At 38.1% G+C, this 22022-nt stretch overlaps 1 protein-coding gene across 4 annotated transcripts in view; it reads right to left on the reverse strand.

Moving 5' to 3' along the window:
- Nucleotides 1-22022, reverse strand: part of OSBPL8 (oxysterol binding protein like 8) — a 100063-nt gene that overhangs the window by 24137 nt on the left and 53904 nt on the right. For 2 of the 4 annotated variants that reach the window (XM_065837876.2, XM_071799366.1), the window contains 4 exons: nucleotides 8962-9032; nucleotides 4103-4183; nucleotides 3138-3239; nucleotides 1696-1899 (listed from right to left, as the gene is read on the reverse strand). In XM_065837876.2, coding sequence (XP_065693948.1) covers nucleotides 1696-1899; nucleotides 3138-3239; nucleotides 4103-4183; nucleotides 8962-9032 — 458 coding nt within the window. Of the gene's footprint in view, nucleotides 1-1695; nucleotides 1900-3137; nucleotides 3240-4102; nucleotides 4184-4681; nucleotides 4937-8961; nucleotides 9033-16784; nucleotides 17028-22022 lie in introns of those variants that run through there. The other 2 variants (XM_071799364.1, XM_071799369.1) reach the window with 2 other exon arrangements.

Genomic DNA, 22022 nt, shown 5'->3' on the forward strand with positions numbered 1-22022 from the left:
CCTGTGTAAATGTTTCTCGCAATGTCATCTTCCTGCACTGATTGCAAACAAGGCCCATTTTGCCTTAGACTTCAGGCTCATTCTGGTAAATCTACTCTGTAAATCAGTCAATTGCTGTGATGCTTATGAAAGTTTGCCTCATGATAATAAATCTGTAACTAGGACATTATAATTGACTAGGTAAACAAGGTTTCAAACTTCAAGGCCTTTCATCTAATTAAATCCAGTAATTCTCAACTGCAAATAGCCAAACCAAAATGAACAAACGCCACTCCAGCTCTCAGCACATTTAGAATGGACAATATCAACTTGTTCAGGTTCAAAATTTGACCTACCTTAAAAAAGTAAAAATCTGGTGGGACATGTCCTCTAAATTCTAAATATCTAGTTAAAAAAACAAACAAATCCATTTCTCATTGCCAAGCAATAAAGAAATATAAGACTGATTTGTGATCTTCTGTAGACAGGCCACCACTTTGCAATGTATGTATACATGATCATAAATAATTAAATCACATCAACACCAAACCCTATAGCTTTGAAAAAGTATACGAAGTTTGTGTTCTGCAAATGTGAGATCACCACTAATTAGTGAAAAGCCCTCCTAAGCAATATTAAAATAAAACTGTTCAAAAGATTTGATCTAAATTTGGTAAATTTAGATAACATTGATAACAATAACAATTCAGAAAGACCACAAAAAGCCATCAGGAATTATACTAGCTGACTGACTTCCCAGTCTGAGATAAGGAAGACAAAATCAATGCAGCATATTCTACAGATATGACAGTACATCTATATCAATTTTAGATTCAGAAGCTATATATTGCAGAGGGCATAATTAATTTATTATGACAAGGACCCTAATATTGTACAGTAATTTCATCTAAAGCGAGATGCCATTTCAGGAGGTAAATATGTTCACTTGTGCTGTGCTTCCGCAGCCCCTCTCCATATGCAAACACAAAACAAGGACTACAATCGTTTGTTTACTAGAGTATAAACAATGAGTAATAGCAAACATTAAAGATTCTTAGGAGAAACTGAAATAAACCTTTGCTGTGCAGAACACATTGTGCTTTTCAACACCTACAGATAAGAGCTGGTCACAATATTATGCCATGCTTCACAAAGCAGACACGCATCAGAACTGAAGGAAAACATTTATCTTCCTAAAATTGTAGCCAAAAAGGAACACAATTGTCTAACAAGTTGCAGTATAAGCTATTGTTGCACAAGGAAGTAATCTGAACTTCTGTTCTTAAAAGTACATTGAACTAGGCTGACATTTTATTACATCAATATAGGGCTGGAAGCCAAGAAATGTTTATAACACATGTCAACTCTTCCATTTTGGCAAATCATTTCTCTCCTTAATTCCTCAGGTTCGACTGACATAAAATACAACATTATACACCGATTCCCTCCACTTACATGATTGCCAGTGACAGCATTAACTTTTTTAAAGGTATCACTATGCACACCACACTTCTGAAGCTACTTCAGTACACAGAGCAGCATAAATAAAATACTTTTCATGATGAAGAGTAACTAGATGTTGAAGGCTTATATTCAGAATAAACAAACCATTAAAGTTATAATAGAAAATGCAGTTCAGCTTTTCATTAAGGTTATCTTCACTCATAGCTGGCTAATGCTAGTAATTCGTTAAGAACCATATATACTACCACTAACCTTTATAGCCCATATGGACTGCTCCAAAGGATGAAAAAGTTTGAAACAAAAGCCGTCTTTTTTAGAAGGCCTCTCAATGAGTTCACAAGCGTTCAGGAGCACTGTTCCTACCCACTGGCCATTTTTGGGGGTTTTGTAAACAAGCAACACTCCTGGTTTCAGTACACACCACAGCTTGGTCCAGCTTTTCAAGGTACCACGAATCTAGAAGATAAATAGTTACAGTTATAGATCACTGAAGCCAATACCAAAACCACATCTCTTAACAAAATGAACACTGAAATTATTTATTAGTTTTTATTTCAAGCAAAGTTCAGCAGGTCTATCAAAAGTTTACCCAGGTTTAGCAAAGACAATAAAAAGGTAAAATTTCAATGTTCACTTTTCCATTCTTTCTTGATGAATACTTATTCTACAAATGGGTATACACACATCCAGATATGTCAAGTACGGCAGTTCATCTGTAACCTTCATGAATTTTCCTATCTGAAACATATTTTATCACTAGCAGGAAGACACAATAATCTTTGGAAACAGAGCTCCGCTGAAAAGAGGGCAGACATCCGATAAGAAAAATAGGGTATTCACAAAATAACTCAGATATATCCAGATTTCTTAGATTAAAAGCTGTTATAACAGCTGTTAGCTTCAGTCCATGTGTGAAATATAAGATCCTATTAAGTCCCTGAATTTGCATATCTGATTAGACTGCTTGCATCAATTCTGTCATTTCTAGATTTTAATTACGTGTGTGTCTGTAGGACAGAATGCCAACTTGACCTCTGCGCAATATTTTCGCCTGTTTACATTGATTTTTGCAAAAACTGAAGAAACTTTTTGAAGACAAGCTATTTTTTTGGAGCTAAGTATAAAAATTGGTAACATCTTTTTTTCTTGTACAACTTTCAAGGAATATATTTACAAGTTTAAGGAATTATATACAAATATATGTACTGCACTACTGTTGATGACACTGACTGCTGTCTTTGAGAAATTAATTCTTCACATTTTGTACTAGTATTAGAGGACAGTTAGTTCTTAAGACAGAAAAGGAAAATTACCAGAAAGAATTATGCAGAGAAATCTGTACTCAAATATCTAATGTGACTGAACCATTTTCACTACTGTTATAGACGTAACAGAGCTTCAATTCAAAATGTAAAATAAAAAGGACAAAATAAGAATTGTAAAGCCAACTCCTCTGAAATTAATGGCTATACACACAAGATGCATGTGACTATGGTGGCTGCAGTAAATGGAGCCTGTTTCCTCTGTTATTCTCCTGGGATTTGAGCACAGAGAACCTGGGATGCAATTAGGGGCTGCTGTGCTTGTAGAAAAACATTAACAGCAAGTAAAAGATTGAGCCTTTTCTATTCTGGTCAGAAAGAAGCAAGCAGCTGCTCTTATCTTCAACTCTGGTTCCACACTTGGATTCTGACCTTCAGCCAGTCAGCCATGACAATAACTGATGGGTCTGTGATTGTGCTAAGTAATTCCTTTGTGGCTCTCTTCTTTTCTTCTCTGTAATTTTTCTTTTGAACCTGTAAATAATAATAATAAAATATTTACAATGCCACAGCCATAAACCAGCAATGAGAGCACGAAAAGACAACTATCAATATAAGCTGAGGAAAAACCTGCTAAATTCCATTTGCAATCTAGATACAGAGAAGTAGCTTTAAAAGACAGTATTTGACATCAAGGTGTGAACAACTGTTTCTTGCTCTGTTTCAAGAGCAGCTACCACATAACCAATTTCAGATTCTTCTGCAATTTGCTTTTAAGACTGAGGACTTCAAAAATCAGAATCACAGGGGAAAAACAAACCAAACAACCAGACCCCTTCCCTTCCTGGTATAAAGTCCAAAACCAAATTTGGGCCAGATTCAAATTTACCGGTACATTAACTGATCAGTAGTATTTATCCACCAATTACTTTCTCTCCCAATAGCAAGCTGCAGCAACATATCTCCCTCTTTTAGCGGCAAACAATTTTATGTTTCTCCTGACATGACATCTGCCAAACAGTGCAGTTTAGCCCTGTTACAACACAGGGGGAAGAAGGCAGTAGAAAAAACACAGGCACTGCGTGCAGATTGTAGTTCTGGTAATTCAATTTGTCATTTCACTGCACGTCTTGAGGTCCCTGCCAACCTGAGTTATTCTAAAATCTGAGTTATCCTATAATCTTGTGCCATCTTAAAGATTGCATTATAGAAGCCCATACTCAAGTGACAGTACAATAAGATTTGAAGAGAATCAATACCATTAATTCTCACAACACTTAAAATGTTTCATAGAGGTCTCATCACTAGTCGGCATTTTTATCTTCTTGTTAGAGAATAAGGTAAAACTATGTGAATGCATTTATAGTCCATGAGGAGTTACTTGGAAATGAATTCACCTTGAGAGATTCTTTTTTTGTAAGCTTGCTTGAAGATAAAGAAATGTCCTTCTCAGAGCCATTGAAAAGCTTGGATTCAGACTGAAATTCACAAAAAGCATAATAAATAAATGAAAATGACAGATACAAAAATATATTACTGTTGCAGGCACTTTAGAAAGTATTTGAAGCGCACAGTTATGTTTGTAAGGTTCCCATTCTTGCTTATCTACCATTTCTCCCAGTTAAAACAAAAACAAACAAAACACACATGAAAAAACCAAGTTACAACTTGCAACATGAGTTGTTCACCACCGGTTTATGGAGTCTTTTTTCATAAGTACTTTATGGGAAAGAAGTACGAGAATCCTCCAGAAGAAGCTGAACTATATACAGTAAATATTTAGCTCATGTAGCCTGTTACTTGGCACATCACAGTCTTGACTAGTTAGGTGTTATTTTAGCAGAGAGAGAAGGTTTTAGGAGAATCCTCATGTTTAAACACAGAAGTCATTCTCATGCTCCTGTGACACAGGAATCCCAACATCTCCATTTTTAACTTCACAGCTCCTTCATTTGGATTGCTATAGAGGCACTTACCCCATGACCCATGAAGGAAAATAAAGCTTCTTCAGTCCAGGACTCAGCACTCTATAAATCATCAGAGAACAACTGACCACTAAAGGCACTTGTTCTGCTCCTTCCTCCCCAATCCCACGCTCTGATTACTTTTTGCAAGTCATCTTCAAGAAGCTCACAGAGGTGACAGACAGGGGACGAGGCTCAGGTTTGTTCACCGAACCCAAGTCTTTGTTCATGGAAGATAAAATGCTGCCTCAGCATCACATGAGTTCTCCCTCCTGCCTCTCCACACATCTTGCGAGGTTCAAAGTTTATTCCTTGGCATCTGCTGTCTACTAGTTGAAAGGGAACTAGAGCCACAAAAGATTTACCTTGGGATACACAGCTCTTAAAAGTTACAAAAAAAAAAAAAAAAGGAGTCTATCACAGTTATCAAGTCATTCCTACTGCAACTCCAGAGAACACTGAGTAGGTATCCCCTACATAGAAACTTCAGATAAATTGTGAAGTGTTGAATTTCTTTGTGCACTGAAATATAAGCCTGACAGATGCAAAGTTCCTGCCTAGTCAAAAAAAAAAAAAAAAAAAAACACAAAACAAAACCACCACAAACAGAAAGAAAAAAGAAAAATCAGTGTAACCTTCTAAACTGTATAAATTCAAGGACAGTTTATGAGAATTGCTTCTCAAGCTGTTCGACATTTCTGACTAGTCATTTCGAATCTCAGACTACAAGGCAAAGTCCATTCTCTGAATTTCTATTTTGGAACACTATAAAATGACATCCAAAAAACAGGCAAGCTTTGAGAAAACTTACTGGAATAACAGAAACAGTACACTTCAGCATTCTATTTATACAGAAGTTGCTAAAAACAAATAAATAATAATCTAGAGATTTACAAGCAGAACAAAGCAATTTAACTTTGATGTGACTTAGACACCTTTAATTCAGAATTAAGACTTTACAAAGTCTAATTAGATAGCTTAGTGTCAAACAGATATGTGCAATAACTGGCAAAAAGTAATTTTATCTCAAAATTATTTCAACAATAAGTAAATGTTTTCTAACTTCCATATGTATCTTGGAAAACTGAAGGAAATCTCTTTGTTTTGTATTAAAGATACGCCCTTAACACTCAAAATTTAGCTTTAAGACAAGCATACAACTTGAAATTTAATTCCTCTGTCTAGAAGCCAAATGAAATACAGTACTTTAAATGTAATAACAGAAGAGGGAAAAATGCTTATCACTGTCACATAAGAAGAGGTAATGTAATCATTATGCAAGCTATAATGGAGCAACTTAAGTAAAACATTCATAAATATTCTACTTGCTCACTAACAGAAAGCTAATGCAATCTAAAGGTCATGCATATAAAAGCCCCGAACCAGTAAGAATCACAGGTTACAAAAACACCTTTTCTCAGTATCTCAGTTTTAAAGCTCAGTAATACAACACTGAGTAAAGTTCCATATTTACGTGTCCGATGGATCACAAAACAGATCAGTGATTCATATATTTTTAAGCGAGTGACTTTCTCAGTTATAGCCACACAAAGCAGACAGGATCAAAACTTAAAAAAAAGAAAACCTGCTGCAACTCCCACCAAAGTACATTCAGTACCACATTCTGGGTTAGTCTCATCACTGCTTTTCCATCCTTAATTAAAAAGGAGGGTTGCTATTTCACCTCCACAGCTGTAACAGACACCATCTTCTGTTAGGCTGACATTTATTTGTAGATTTTAAAGGAACCACTAATCTCATCAAGTCCCACATACAGTTATTGCAAAAATATGGATGAAGAAAAATATGTGTTTGAAGTAGGAATATTGATCTTGTCTTTGATAACAAAAAGACACAAACAAAAGTAATGGCAAAGCAAATAAAGACTTAAGATCCTGGAAAGATAAGAACCAAGGAAAAAAAAAAAAAAGGAAGAGAAAAATAAATTGGATAGTCAAAGATAAATGATTAAAAGAGTCTGAAATAAAACCAAGTTAAAAGAGATAATATTAACTTGATTTCCAAGTAAAAACTCTTGTAGAGGTTTCTGGATCAACACAAATACTTTGATCAGAAGCAAGCTGGATGGTAACGTATACTTTCCTGATCTCCCTGACAAGTGAAGCTCTAGGATGCAGTACAAGCTGAAAGATGCAAAGTTTGTGATTCCAAGTCAGATGTAGGACACTAACAGCTTGAAATCACAGAATTATAGAATCATTTTGGTTGGAAAAGACCTTTAAGATTGAGTCCAATGGTTAACCAAGCACTGCCAAGTTCACCACTAAACCATGACCTGAAGTGTCACTTCTACACATCTTTTAAACACTTCCAGGGATGGTGACTCCACCACTTCCCTGGGCAGCCTGTTCCAATGCCTGACAACCCTTTCCATGAAGAAATTTCTCCTAATATCCATTCTAAACCTCCCTTGGCAGAACTTGAGGTCACTTCTTGTAAGCATTTCTATGCTTAGCTACACACCACAGAACTGCAGCATCAGCTGCAGAACCCAACCTGCTCACCCCAGAACTATTCTGATGACGCTGTTCAAGCAGGGAAATGCTACTATAATTTTTAAGTCACTTGGATTTCCTTCGATATTTCTTCAACATTTCTCTTTAAAGCTCTGACACATGAAGTATCACAGAAAAACTTGTGCCAAGACCATAAGTGCAACCCCTCTGTGTCCTAGGGCTGGGGGTGCCTGTACCCAGGGCCAGCGCAGACAGATGCAGCGCTCACCTTGAAGCAGAGCCCTAAGGAAAGAGCTGTGCCCTAAATCACGTGGGTATCTCCCCCACATCCCAGGGAGCCTTGAGCTCAGGTCTTCACCTCCCCCTGCAGAACAGCCCATGCCTGCTGTGCCCTGACAATCTGTTCAAGGGTCTATTACCACATCTGCCTCTGTAAAAATCAGTGGACATCCTAGCAGAAAACAGAAAACTACAAAGCAGGGTAATTTAAAGCCTTTAAATGCCATCCTATAGTGATGCCTAAATGAGAAAAACAAGTGAACTTAACTACTCTGTCCAGTGATCAAACCATACACAACCACCCACTCCACAAAATGCAGTCTCTTCTATTTAATACATAAAAATCCCTAGGTAATAATTTAGTATATTGACATGCCGGCCACTTCCACTGACCAAAATGTTCACGCACCTCAGAAGTTATGACAGGCCAACAAATAAAGAAGGCTGTATCAGAGCGACCTATACAATACCCTAGAACTGACAGTTTCTATACCTGTATCCTACAAATTTAAAAGGATTTGGGAAAAGAAAATATACCTATAGTAGACTTCTCTCTACAATACCACAATGAGTTTGTACACGAATCTCTCATCACGTGCATACTATTTCTATACCATCAGAAAAGAACATTTTATTCTGAATAAGAATGCTATTGCAAACTATTCATGTAAATAATTGCGACCAGAACAAAACAAAGCTCTGGAGACAAAAAAAACTAGGATTGCTACATAAAAAGAGTTTTTGTGGTTGCTTGGGTAGTTCATTTTTTCTTGTTTTTTCAAGTTTAGCCAGCCCAAGATGCAATGATTTTGGTCAGTGTCCATCTCCCAGCTCCACTTTGGATGTTGTCAGTTTTCACTGCCTCTCAGTGAGCTTTTCCCATCTTGGGACTACACAGTGATGACTATGAATTTGCCTGCCTCCTACCTTTTCCATTTCCAATATCCAGACCACCAGAAAGCATAAAAATGCATAGTAATTATAACCAGTTTAATGTTCTACTGAGCGTGCTTTCCTTTTCACTCTCATTACCTCAGCAAAATGGGCCTTTATACTTGAATTCTGAGGTACAGAAGCTTTTGCAACACACAGGATAACAGATTACACTTAAGTATGTTTTAGTCTGGCAATTCAAGCCGTTAAACTAAACCTTTTCCACTTACAGTTTCCTTAACGTTCTTGTAAGATTTTCTACAGCTCAGTGAACAGCATCTGCACCTGCAGCTTAAACGGATTTTAAATTCAGTTCCATAGCAAGAGTTGGCCTCCATCCACTGTTACATTTGGCAAGGCAACATCCCACTCCAAGATGACAGTAAGAAGATTCCATGTTTTGTTTTCACTAATTTGAACTGTAGATTTTCACATTATGTCATTCTGAGAAATTCCCTTTAATCTTTATCTATTGCTGAATCTGAAGAGTAATATTCAAGATTATCTACCATGAAAGTTAAATATATGGGCACTTAATTAAAAATGCAGAACTCCTTTGCACAGTGACATTTTAAAGACATATTAGGAGGCTGCTTTCCTTACCTTGCTTTTCGACATAGAATGTGCTGTATCCTCTTTGCTTTGTGACACATCATCCTTTCCTTTGTCAAAACCTTAAAGAAAAGAGAACAGTGTTGCAAATCATTTGAAGACATATCATTTTATATGAACTAGCCTTTGAAATAAATTTGCAAATTGTGATTAGCATAAAAGAGCGCAAGCAAATTGGATTTTCAAACAACATATACATACCAGTCCATCACATCAGTTGAAAACATACCAGCTAATACAATATGAACTAAATTAATACCCACTAAGAGGTGAGAACAGTCCACTGTATTTGGATGCTGCCGCACCCTGTCCAATAACATGACGAACATAAATACGGTGTGCTTTTGTACTTTTATCTTCTCATTGCCCCTCGTCTGCATATATGCAGGCACAGAGCAGAACACTAAATAAAGCATTTTTTGGTTTGTTCATTTCTGTAGCTAGAAATAATTGGTAAATACCACATACATGAAAGCAAACCTAAAACACTGATCAAGATTGTCAGTCATTTTTTTGCAAATGTCCTGGTTTTGTTAAAAAACAAGTTTCTCTTTTAGTGAATTTGCCTGTCAGCTAAAGCCTTCATATTAGCTGCATTTTCCTGGAAAACCAGATACATGTGTTGGTAAACATAGCAATGGAATGCAAACTTATTGATAAGGACAGATTCACACCTCACCAGAGAGAAACAAGTGACCAAGAAACTGACCAACTGTGTACAACATTCCATTCACGTGAATGCTTCATATAAAAGTGGGAGATCAAGAGGATCTCGTTCTCTTTGCACTTCTTCGTCCCTTCTGCTTATGGCCGACATTAGGAGAGGACCTTGCTGGTCGTCTCTGCGAACTGAGGCCTAGTGAGAGACTGAATCCAGCTCCGGTTGGCTGCAGAGTCCAATCCAGGACTTTGGGTGCCAGCTCTGCAGTTGCTGGGACTTTCAAGATTGGTTTTGTATATTTTGTATTATTTTCTCTATTCCTATTAGTAGCATTAGTAAAACATTTTTAATTTTTCCAACTCTCTTCTCTCTGTCCTTCTTTCCCTCCCGATCGCCTGTCCTGAGTGGGAAGGGGGGAGAGGGAGGGGCAAAAGGGGGAAGTGGCGTGGGGAGAGGAGGTTAACAATACATCTGCCAGAGTTTTATTGTCACCCCACAATCTAAACCCTCGACAGCAAGAAATTGAAAAAGGCTGCTTACATTAACCTTGAATTTATACTTTCAACTTGACACTGCATAAACGTAACTACAAGGTTTTAAATTAAAAGAGTCATTGAAATCCCACATTTATCTTCTGTGAGCAACTCACAGTAAAAACCCCACAGTTTCCCAGTATCCAAAAAACAAAGTGAGATGGGGCTGTAGCCACTCTATGTGTGACAATGGAGAGAGGGGTCGCAACTGCCATTAGTGCTGCTGCGCAGCTGCTACATACCAGGGAACATATACCGAGAACCTTTCCTTAAGGAAAAATAAGCTATTCTAATTATGAAGAAAACATCTCAGTGATACATTTTAAGAGATCAGTGGCAGCATAAAGCTTTTATACACAGGAAAAAACAAATTGCACAATGCACTTATCTGAGTAAGTAAAAATGCCATAATTTGCATGCCCTCCAGACAGAAGGCAGATAAATATGAAGTCATACGTGAACTTCAGGAATAATCCACATAGCTGAAAAGCCTTGTGTGGCTCTGCCAGTGGTACCCCAGAGCTTCAGCCCACCAGAGGGCACCACGTCAGCAGAGAAATTCCACAAACGGGCAGCAAAAGCTCTTCTGAGCTTCCCTTGGAACATGTTCCAAACTTTGAAACAGAAACTGGTGCTTGGATGTCTAAAATGAGAAGATTTGTCAGAGAAACAGTCTGATTTCACATTCTTCAGGGGAGTGCATGTATGTTGGGAGAGATTTTCTAAGCTTTAAAATAATTTTATTAGCTCTCTGTAGCAGTGTTGAGTAGTTTGTTCAGTGTAGGACTTGTTATTTATTTATTTATGCTAAAAATAAGTAGCTTCACCCTTCCACAACTTAACAACATCCAGAAAGTCTAAGACATGACAGATTCACTTATCACAAATACACATTTTGGGAAGTTTCAGTGACTTATAGAGGTATTAAGTTGGTCTTCAGGTTACATGAGAAATCTGAGATTCCTTTAAGTTTTGGTCTGGTAATCAGTCCTTTGGGGTTTTTTGTTTGTATTTATTACCTTTGCAAAGATTCTTTTTTAAGATCAGATTTTAAAAAAATATATACTGGAATACAAAAATATTACATTTTATGTTTAACAAAGATAACCTTACATGCCTTTTCAGAAATAAACCTTTAAATGTCTTTACAGAACCCCTTCTCTTCTGTGCACAGTTCATTAAACTCTTTGTTTTGAAATTCTTCCAACACATCCATGATAGGTTTATTTGGCTAACGAAAACCTATAATGCAGAAGACAACTTGACCACAGGGAAGAAACACCTAGACAGGCAGAAGAGTTCTAATACTAGGGAAATAGGAAAAAACCAAAAAGGTGAGAGTCATGATCCAGAGGCCAGCAGCCACTTTTCCTATATAACACTAAATACAAAAGCACATTCTCTACAGCACCTGACATCAGGTCCTCAAACAAAGCAAAGGTTACTTCAAACCTTAGAGGACAGACTTGCCTTCGTTCACTGAGATGTTATTAGATTTGACTCCAGTCTTGAGAAGTCAAAACACACACCACAACCACAGTAGAGGTTTTCTCTTCACCTCCACACCCTAAAGAAATTCCCAATTAGGAACCAAGTTCAACTGAAAATGCAATGCTGGCATTTTCCAATGGCTTTTCAGTTTTTACTTACTTATTTATATGCATATACAAAAGGTTTAGTGATGGGAATTGACCATAAAGTGCTAAGTCAGGATTATTCTTACAGAAGAGAAGCTATAATTCACAGCTTAGTTTCTAAAGCACAGCAGGTTTAAGGGCCTTACACATCCTTATCTAACAAACATGTTTGAGTTTTTTTTCATAAAAGTTTTTCATTGGTATCACCAATGAAAATAGAATTAAGTACTGCATCCCAGAGCATTAGACACAAAGACCGAAGCTGAGTCACATTTCCCCAAATTTCACAGAATCACAGAATCATTTTGATTGGAAGAGACCTTTAAGATCACTGGTCCAACCATAACCTAACTCAGGCACTAAACCATGTCCCTAAGATCCTCATCTATACACCTTTTAAACATCTCCAGGCTGGTGACTCCACCACTTCCCTGGGCAGCCTGTTCCAGTGCTTGATAACTCGTTCTGTAAAGAAATTTTCCCTGATACCAAAAAATCTAAATATCCCCCAGCACAACTTAACGCCATTTCCTCCTGTCCTACCTATCACTTGCTACTTGGGAGAAGAGACCAACCCCCTCCATGCTATAACCTCATTTCATGTAGTTGTAGACAGCGATAAGGTCTCCCCTCAGCCTCCTTTTCTCCAGGCTAAACAGCCCCAGTTCCCTCAGCTGCTCCTCATCAGACTTGTGCTCCAGATCCTTCACCAGTTTCATTGCCCTTCTCTGAACTCTCTCCAGCACCTTCATTCTGCTTCCACCACCTGGAGCCTAGGAGGTATGTGTGCTTGCAGATTTATACACATGCCATCACACTCACCATTCCCTTCCTTACTCACATCCACAGCAATGTGGTGTCTGAAGGGTTTGCTGGTGAAGTCAAGTCACTGTGCTGCAGATCCTGGAAAACCTTCACAGAATCACAGAATCGACTGGGTTGGAAAAGACCTCAGAGATCATCGAGTCCAACCCTTGGTCCAACTCTAGTCTGTTTACTAGATCATGGCACTAAGTGCCATGTTCAGTCTCAGTTTAAAAACCTTCAGGGACAGCAAGTCCACCACCTCCCTGGGCAGCCATTCCAATGCCTGACCACTCTCTCTGTAAAGAATTTATTTCTAATATCCAGCCTAAATTTCCCCTGGCAGAGTTTAAGCCCATGCCCCCTTGTCCTATTGCTAACTGCGCTGCTCTGTCTCAGTCTGTTACGAAACCCAACCAGTCAGCTTCGTGTCCCACAACATCCAACTTGTTACCTTCTCCTCTGTAGAAGGGATAAGCTCACTCAGAAAACAGAGAGAAGGACACATTTTTGAGAGACACTCTATTAAGATAGAGGGACCTCAATATCATAGGCAGTCTCACTTCTTCTGACAAGAACAGTTTGATGCTAATACCTCCATGGAAATTTGTACTGAAATATCAGAAAAAGCTATATATGGGCCCAAGATGAGGATAACATACATTTTGCTGTGGAAATACTTGGTCAAGGAAAACAAAAACACCAGAACAATTATATTAATAGAATTAATAATAAGAAATACTGTTTTCCCCCTTCCCTGCTACTAGTTACAAATAACGAATTTGTCTATGGATTTGTGACAAAGACAACAGGAAAGCCACGAAAACTGTGCCTTTAAATGATGCTTTGTGTTATTGCACTCTTTGTAGTTTCATTAGTCCCAGAGGTACTGAAAACTGCACCACAAAAAGTCACTGAAGCCTGTATCTGGAGTGGAGCCTCCCACGGGATGAGAGGCTAGAGGCAGGTCTAATAAAAAAAGTGTGTTCCAAATTCTTCGGAGTTTATCAGTGGTGAGTTTGGACTTAATATTTCAGCTTACTTGCTGTTTCCCATCCTGTAATTCAATCAGGAACTCTTTGATAAGATAGCGCGAGCTCACATTTCACAATGTATAAATTCATGTGTTGAAGATACAGTCCCTTTCTGAAACTTTCTCGCTGTTAAATCTCTTGGATTTGTGTATCATTTTATACCTCATCACACAAAAGCAACCTTCAGAGGTAGGAGACAGCAAGCAAGCACTGTTTGAACCAACCTTCAGAGCTGCAGATTGAGCCCCCAGTATTGTTTAAGGCACTTGCAGACTTTAAAAAAATAAATAAATTAATTAATGAACACAAGCTTCACTACTCTAGCCTCTAAAGCAGTTCTAGAAATCAGGGACTGTGTTCACAGCGACACTGTGTCTTAACAGACTTTCTCCCAGTGTGACCTTCCTTGTCTTCACATCACAGGCCACAAGGGCTCTGAAAGCTGACTCCAACCCCAGGGCGGTCAGCAACAGTTCATGGTACCACGGTAGAAGCCAAGGTAAACCATTCAATAGTGCATTCCTGCTGTGAATACTCTGCACACCCTTGCAAAACTTGCAGGTGGAAATCTGTATGATAACTCATGACGAGCTTTCTGACAGAAGTGAGAGCCTGACAACAGCGTACAACCTGAACAACCAGAACTCCATACATGCAAGATGCCCACGAGCAAAATCAATTGATCCTTCTTTAGAGACTGAACTGGAACATGCTGTCAATACCAAAAGAATAAAATCATCCAAAACATCGTCTTCAACAAAAAAATGAGGGCTATATACATTGTAAGACTAGTGTTGAAGAATCTTTAGGATAAAGGCTGTGATAGGGTACATTTTAAAACAAGACTAGTTAAGAGATTTTAATTTTGAAGTGTAAAACTGGTAACATTGTTTGAAGTCACACCTGTGATGTGTCCCTTCAATGAATCTTGAGGGAAGGAAAAAACCAAAACCAAGCACATAACACCTCCTACGTCTCAAAGACTGCTTTTGTACCTCTCAACAAATGCCATTTTCAATTAGGATGCTTGAGAAAAATAACATCTGAAAAAACATGTTACTTTTTAATGCCAGAATTACTTTACCCAAAAAGAAAAATAATTACTATCCACTGGAGGCTTTTTTTTTTCCAACAAAGAGAAGAACCAGCAAAAAAACAATGCAATGCATTAGAAGATCGCAAATAGGAAGCCTACCAACAATATTACTGACTTCCAAATGAAAAGCAATGAACAGCCTGATTTGATTACTGGTGTGAATGTGACGAATGAATAATTCAGCTGAAAAACTATATGCTTCAGGAAGAACTATGCGCTATTCTTAGTGGGAGATATCAATACTGGTGTTATATAATAAACACGGCAGGAGAAAAAAGGAAAAATATTTTTAAAGAATTGAACAGAGGAGACATCAGTCTTTTTAACTGACTGATTTTCAAAAGTTTGATGACAAGCAGTTTTAAAAATACAATCACATATTAACTAATTCAGATTCCTCCATGGCTTTTGAAACTGAAGTAATCAGAAAAGCAAGCAAAGTCCTTCTACATATTTTCTCATGGTTATTTTTTCTTTTGGAAAAAGCATATAAAATAAACACTAATAACCAAAGAATGACCTCACTGTAACTACACGAGTATCTTTTTGACAGGCAATAACTACTCCTTGCTTAAACCAAACTGAAAGAGTATACTTTCCAGCATATGAATATTGTTTAAGTTCTTCAGATATGTGGAAGATTCCAAAAGAAAAAACATTTTTTAGTTCTATGTTTACACTTGTTTTTTTTTCCCATTAAAAACTGTTTTCCACTTGGTCTGCATTTTAAGAAGTCATTCATTTTCCACTTACAGACAGCTATCAGCTTTAATGTATAATCCTATACAGGAAGGAAGCAAATAGGAAACATTTTTGTTTCGGTAATTACCAGACTACATGCATTTATTTTAAAGGTAGGGAGGATCTGTCAAGCTGCCAACTCCACCCTTTCAGGCTTGGAGATCTTTATTTCCTGAGTAGCCTGAAAAAAACTCAGTGTTAGACTCTTAGTAGAAGGCTAATAATTTCCTGAAGCTGAGTGAAAAGAAACATTACAGGGTAAAACGGGAGGTTTAATAGAACATGGTGTCCCAAGCATCTGTCCCCACCGGCCTGTGGCTGAACATGCTGCTCCAGCAATTCTGCAGAGCTCCCTGATCACCAGCCCACAACCACCCCTGGATTCTGCACCCCAAATCCTACCCGTGGCTTCAGAGCCATGGCTTACAAATTCACTGAGCCATTCTGCAGAAGGCACACAATAAACAGTGAAAACTATTTTCTTCCCCCTCCCTCCCTGGCATTCTGGCCTCACGGGGCTACACAATAAAGTGTGTACGGGGACAGGCACAAGACAAATCACATATACAGATTCATTCTGGTAAGAATGTACAATTTCTGCAAGTGTCCCCTTTCAGGTAAAGATGACCTTGTAATACATTTTCAAGCACCAAAGTTTCCTGAAGTAAACTGCTGAAATTCAGGTACCTGTATCAGAAGTGCACATTATGGACAATGAAACTCTAGAAATTCATTTCTATATTCCAGTACTGATTCTCAGGAAAGAACAAATCTGAGCAAAAGGAGACTCAAGCCCTTTCTCGTGTTAAATATCTTAAAAATCTTGCACTATTGAATTTAGCAAGGGATTTTAGCCCTAACTCATTCTATCTTGTCATTTTATATCAAACCACTGATGACAAGCATCCAAATAGTCATAGCTAAATTAAAACCTTCTGCTGTACCTTACTATTTTGAAGCAAGCCCATTGTGTGTGAGGGCAGTGGAAAGTACAAGGGAGGAAGGCATTTATAAAACACATCACAGAACTTCAGTCATAAATGCCCAAAAAAACAAACCAAATATTCACATCAGTACCAAATACACAAATATCTTTGAAAGAGAGATTCACTGCAGTGTGAGCTATAACTTACTCGCCTATTTACAAATGTTGCCACTACAAAGAGCTGTTACCTAAATGCATACTAGCATCATTCTTTCTGATTTTTGCCAACATCTCGTTACATTACTTTTATTCAAGCTGAAAAATTCGAGGAAGAAATTATATTCTCTTCTGTACATTTTAAGAAATGCAAGACCATAACAAACCTGGTAAAGCAGGAGAGAGTTCGTAATATCCTCCAAATGAAGCATTCCGGACAAGCTTTCGGCCATCAGCTCTTGGAGAAAACACAGATGAAATCCCCGCACATGAAGAAAACCTACGTCGCACTGGACCCTCTTCCTTCATGAGTTAAGGTGTTTGTGTAAGGATTATGTTCTCTGTGAAGGCTGGTTAGCATTAGCTGCTTGGAACAAGAGTGTTGCAGTACCAGCCTTTTACCTCACATTCTGATGAGCAAGATACAAAAGGAAAGAAAAAAAAAAAAAGAAACAAACGAAGGGCACAGGTGAAAAATGCAGCGAAGAGACAGAGGCTGCCAAATCAGCAGCAAGCCAAGCAACACTACACGCCTCTTGTCAAACCCATTAGGGCGCTTAAAGCAGAATAGCTTTGCTTCACCTCCTCTTCTCCACAAACACACCGCTTCTCATTTTTGACATCTCAGTTTTGGTCCTACTCATCTCTGCTTTCTAAGCACACAAAAATGATGATTATTTAGGTTTTAAGGATTCATTAAATCAATTCTTTTTCCTCTAAGTCTTTCAAGTCTCAAATTTCTATTGCACAAGACATAACTTGTGAGCTATGTGGCTTTCTATTGTGGTACACTAGGGAATCTGAAAAGGGGGCCCATGCTTTGTGTTACACAGCCATGTTGAATTTTCGTGTACAGGCACTTACCTAGCTAGTTTTCATCAACAGATTACCGTGGCTTCTACATTTTCATTTCTTACTTTTATTTAAAAGGTTAAGTAATAGCTTTTTCTTCTCTGACACTCTGTCTATATATATATATACAGACCAGCCTGACTCCTGGAGAGTTGCATGAAATAAGCTTCACAAAAAGGATTTTTTTATTATTAATGTCCCAAATATTTTATGCAATGAATAAAACACTTAAATGAAACAACTTAAATTTCAAACATAAAAATAGCCCAGTAAATTGGCTTTGAGACTAGAAATCAGCTGACTAAAACTCCTCTTGCTGACAGCTATCAGAATAAAGTCAAATAAGCTCTTCATAACCTCCATCATCCACTGCTCGTTAGATCAGCTCCTTCTTTGCCCTGACAACTACAGTGCATGGTCACCCTCTTCCACATCTGGAATTTCCTTCCTGTGTGGAGGTTCTCTTCTGATCCCATTTTCCCCACCACATCTTATTTCTGACAGAATACATTTAGAAACCTCCTCTGTTTCCTGAAAAGCAGAAAAATATGACACTAAGAACTGGCTTGAAAATAAGAACTGGTGTTCTCCTTTGCTCCATACTACTGGGCTCCTCTTCTTACAAAGTGAAACACATCCCACAAATTAAATCAATGGCAGTCTGAATCTGATTAATCCTCAACTAATAGTGTTTACTGCAGCTGCTTATGGAAAGAAGTGTATTTACTATTTGCACTCAGTAATTTCAGTTCACACTGGCTCAAGGATACTACAGTAGACTGAAGTATTTTATAACCCCTATGAAAGGTTTTAACTGTGTAGACTGCACGTGTATTAGTACCTATAGATACATACACTAAGACACATACAGAAAACACTGAAAATAATTTTCCTGATTATGAAACATAGTAGCTTCCAGGATCCTATGAAGCACTAGAGCTTCTTCTAATGTCCCAATACATACCAAGGAAAAAAAGATGTAACTGAAAAAAACCAAACAGGAGCCATCAATAGAAACCATTATATGTGATAAGTAACCTTCACTTCTTTTGTACAAGAAGTGAAAACCTCTATTCAATTGGGCAGAGGGAGGGGGGGAAACTGGATGAGCACGTCGTGTGTTCAGGTCTGTTTCTATTTACCCATTACTGTGTCTCGTACTTCTTTCAGTTGAAGTGCTCCTTGTCCAGATCCAGATGTCCCAGAAGGAACGGAAAGAGCAGTTGAAAACTTAATGAGTGAATGGTGGGACAATGAGGAATAAATGCAAGGAGGGACACTACTGCTTTTTTATCTTCTTTTTTTTTTTTTTTTCAAACAAACACAGCTCCACATCTTTTCTCCAAATCTATCTTCTTAACTGCGAACCAGCACAACTACATTGGTCCAGATCTCTTCAGAATACATGTTTTCTTTTTTCTAATCAAGAGAAAGCTGCAGTAGGAAAACTCCCCTTACACACGGAAGGAACTGTATCCTCTCATTACAGACCCATCTTGCCCAGTTAATGGGTCTGTTATCTCATCTTTCAGACTCCCGGCTATGACCCTGCCTGGGAACATTCTGCTGACACCGGTTATCAGGACGTGTCTGTGTCTCGCACTGGAACGGTGGGGTGGCACGGGCTGATGGGAGGCTCCGCCACCAGCCACCAAACTGCTTCAGCTGCATCGGCCTCCAGCCAGCCCAGCAGGTTCTTCCACAACAGAGGCTTTTCTGCCACCTCACGTTCATGTTGCTAAAGAGTGGCTAGACATCCCTGGGGTTGCACAAATGATGTAATCCTGAAGAAGTTTTCCCCTTATTTCCCTCCATACCCTCTCAGGTCTCTTGGCCAGTGTTCAGGTAGCCAAACTGTAAATGAGAACAGATCAAAACCCTCTTTCCCGTTGCTATGCTCCTTTTCTACATTTAGAAGTGAAACTGAAATCTTTGGGTAGATATAATTAAGAATTTCAATATAGATAATGTTACATTTCCCTTCTCTGAAGCTATCTCCCAATGAAGGAAGCCGTTATCCAGGTATTTAGACCTAATACCTTCTGCTTCAACTCCACAGCAATGTAGGAGAGACAGACTCTGTGCCTCATGCCAAAATATGACTGTCTCACCACTGCAAAGGAGGGGGAAAGGAAAGAAATCTAATTTAAGCTTCCTCCTTCATCCTCCTCCCCACGACCAAGTCATTGTCATATTTCACTTAATCCACCATGGTAAACCAGTTAATTACATGGTTTGGCTGTAAAAATTCACTACTTCTCTACCCTTTCAACAGCTTGTGATTTACTACACCTGCTAATACTTGTACATACATGCTCTTTGGCTTCAACTACTTCAAAGACATATATGTTGCTAGAGAGATAGCTGACACACAACTGAAAGGCTCTAAGATCAAAAGGAATCTGTAACATTTAAAAAAAGTGAGAATTCTTCTCCATGGTATGATTCTAAGCTAAAGTTTATTGTAAATCCTGAGCATCAGCCTGCACTATTAAATGTGTTTCTGCTCTCCACACAGTCAGCACCCAAAGCCCTTAGAAACCTTTTTTAATTCCTTGCAATAAATTTGATTCCTGAAAGGACACAGAGGTACTTTTAAGTGGTTGGAAGTGCTTTTATTTGCATGTTCTGTACATGACATGGAGAGGTGCACTTCATTAGCCACCATATATTAGACCAAAAAAAAAAAAAAAAAAAAAAAGCTTTTTCCTCTTTTCCCCTCCCTGAAAATAAATTCAGACAGAATACGACAATCTACTGATAACACTGAAATTAGTATCATTCGTTATATGATCTTAGACTAATGTCCTGGGAAGCTTTCCGTTCTTTTGATATCAGTTCCCAGTGCCTTAATAATTGCTAAACTTAGAAAATGCACTAATATACACAGTTTGGAAGTTCAGACAGTTTTAAAATACTCACAAACAGAATTACAGCCAAGTCCAACTGCAGAAGTCAGACTGAGGTGAAAAGCCTAAATAAACAGGAAAGTATCTGCATTCTAGCCTAAATGCATCAGCTGTGTGCCATACCGTATCTGTACATGAAAAAAATCAGATTCCTCATAACAAAAGTTAATTACATCAGGAAACTAGGTACTAGACTAAATATGCCACTGAAAAGGAGAAAAAGTCTCCTGGTTTCTCTGTTTTACATAACACACCAATCAGTACGAAGATGGAAAAAAATCCATGACTGAAATACTTAGTTCATCTGTCTCAGGGAGAGTTAGGGAAATCTATTCTCAGTCAATCTGTTGACTGTCTCTTTAGAGGAGGAAAACTTATCTCTTGTATACATTTTTCTAAAGGACAGAATGCATTTTTCATATCAGCTACTCAATCAAGGCTTCTACTGAAGTAGTAAACGCTGGCTGAAAAACAAATAATAATCCCATGCTTAAAACATTTTTTCCAGTATATTGGCTGGGGGAAAACTCAAATCTCAGTATACGAAATAAAGGCAAACAGAAGACACGTGCAATTCCAACAGCGGATCAACACTTTTGACAAAGTCTGGTTTTAGTTTTAAAACATTTCTCCAATTGAAAAATATTCACTGCTGAAAAAACATAGTCTTATCAAAAAGACTCTCTGAATTGCACAGGAATGAATTCCAAGTGTGGAAATTGAACTTAAGTCAAATATATTCTGAACTACCCAACTGAGGAATTTTAAATATAATAATCCTCTTTATATAGATTTTAGAAGTTTAAAATAACGAACACATTATACAAACAGATATTGATTCAATACTACAGCTAAGAGCATATCTAGTGATGCAAAGTAAAAAAAATATTTCTTTTCCCCTTCGAGGTATAAAAGCAAAACCTTAAACCTTCTTAAAACCCAGCTGTAAAAGTTAAAGGCAGAAGGAAGGAAAACTGATGGTGTAGCGGAGAAGACAGAAGCTTTTTAGACTCGCCCTTTGAAGTCTGACAATAATTTGCCCTGACATCTCGACAATGCTGTTTTCCAGTAGAATTCTCCCCCCAGCCCAGCAGAATAAAAGGTCATAAATAATTCTCTGCATGCAGCATACACTCTTTGAGATACGCAGAAAACAGAAAAAGCCAACTACCAGACTACCATACCTATAAATGAGTTTTACGCAACACTTGATTTTTCCACATTGACTTTAAGTGAAAGTGTTTTTCTCCTATTTAACAAAAACAATATCAAAGATACACTTGCCTTCAGACACCAATATTTGATTCAGAAAAAAGACATCTGAATCATGACGCTACAAATAGTGCCGGCAATTTGCAGTGGCAAGTTTCTTTCACCAAATATTCTTCTGTCCTCTGGTGTTCCCAAGTCGAGTGCAGTCCAGCTGAGGAGCAATTCCAGAGGCTGAGTTATGAATGAACACCAAGGCTTCCAGTGCAGCTGTACATGGCTGCACCTCCTCGCTTGCTAACCCTCCTACACGGCTCCTCCTACCCCAAGTAAAGAGCCTTGCTCACTGCTCAGGCAGCAACAGTTTTCATCTCAGCCCTTATGAAATCCTCCAGGTCACAGTTCAGGTTTAAGTAGGCAAGCTCTGCAGAGATT

Source organism: Patagioenas fasciata, chromosome 1 (assembly GCF_037038585.1).
Source record: "Patagioenas fasciata isolate bPatFas1 chromosome 1, bPatFas1.hap1, whole genome shotgun sequence".
Classification (NCBI taxonomy): domain Eukaryota; kingdom Metazoa; phylum Chordata; class Aves; order Columbiformes; family Columbidae; genus Patagioenas; species Patagioenas fasciata.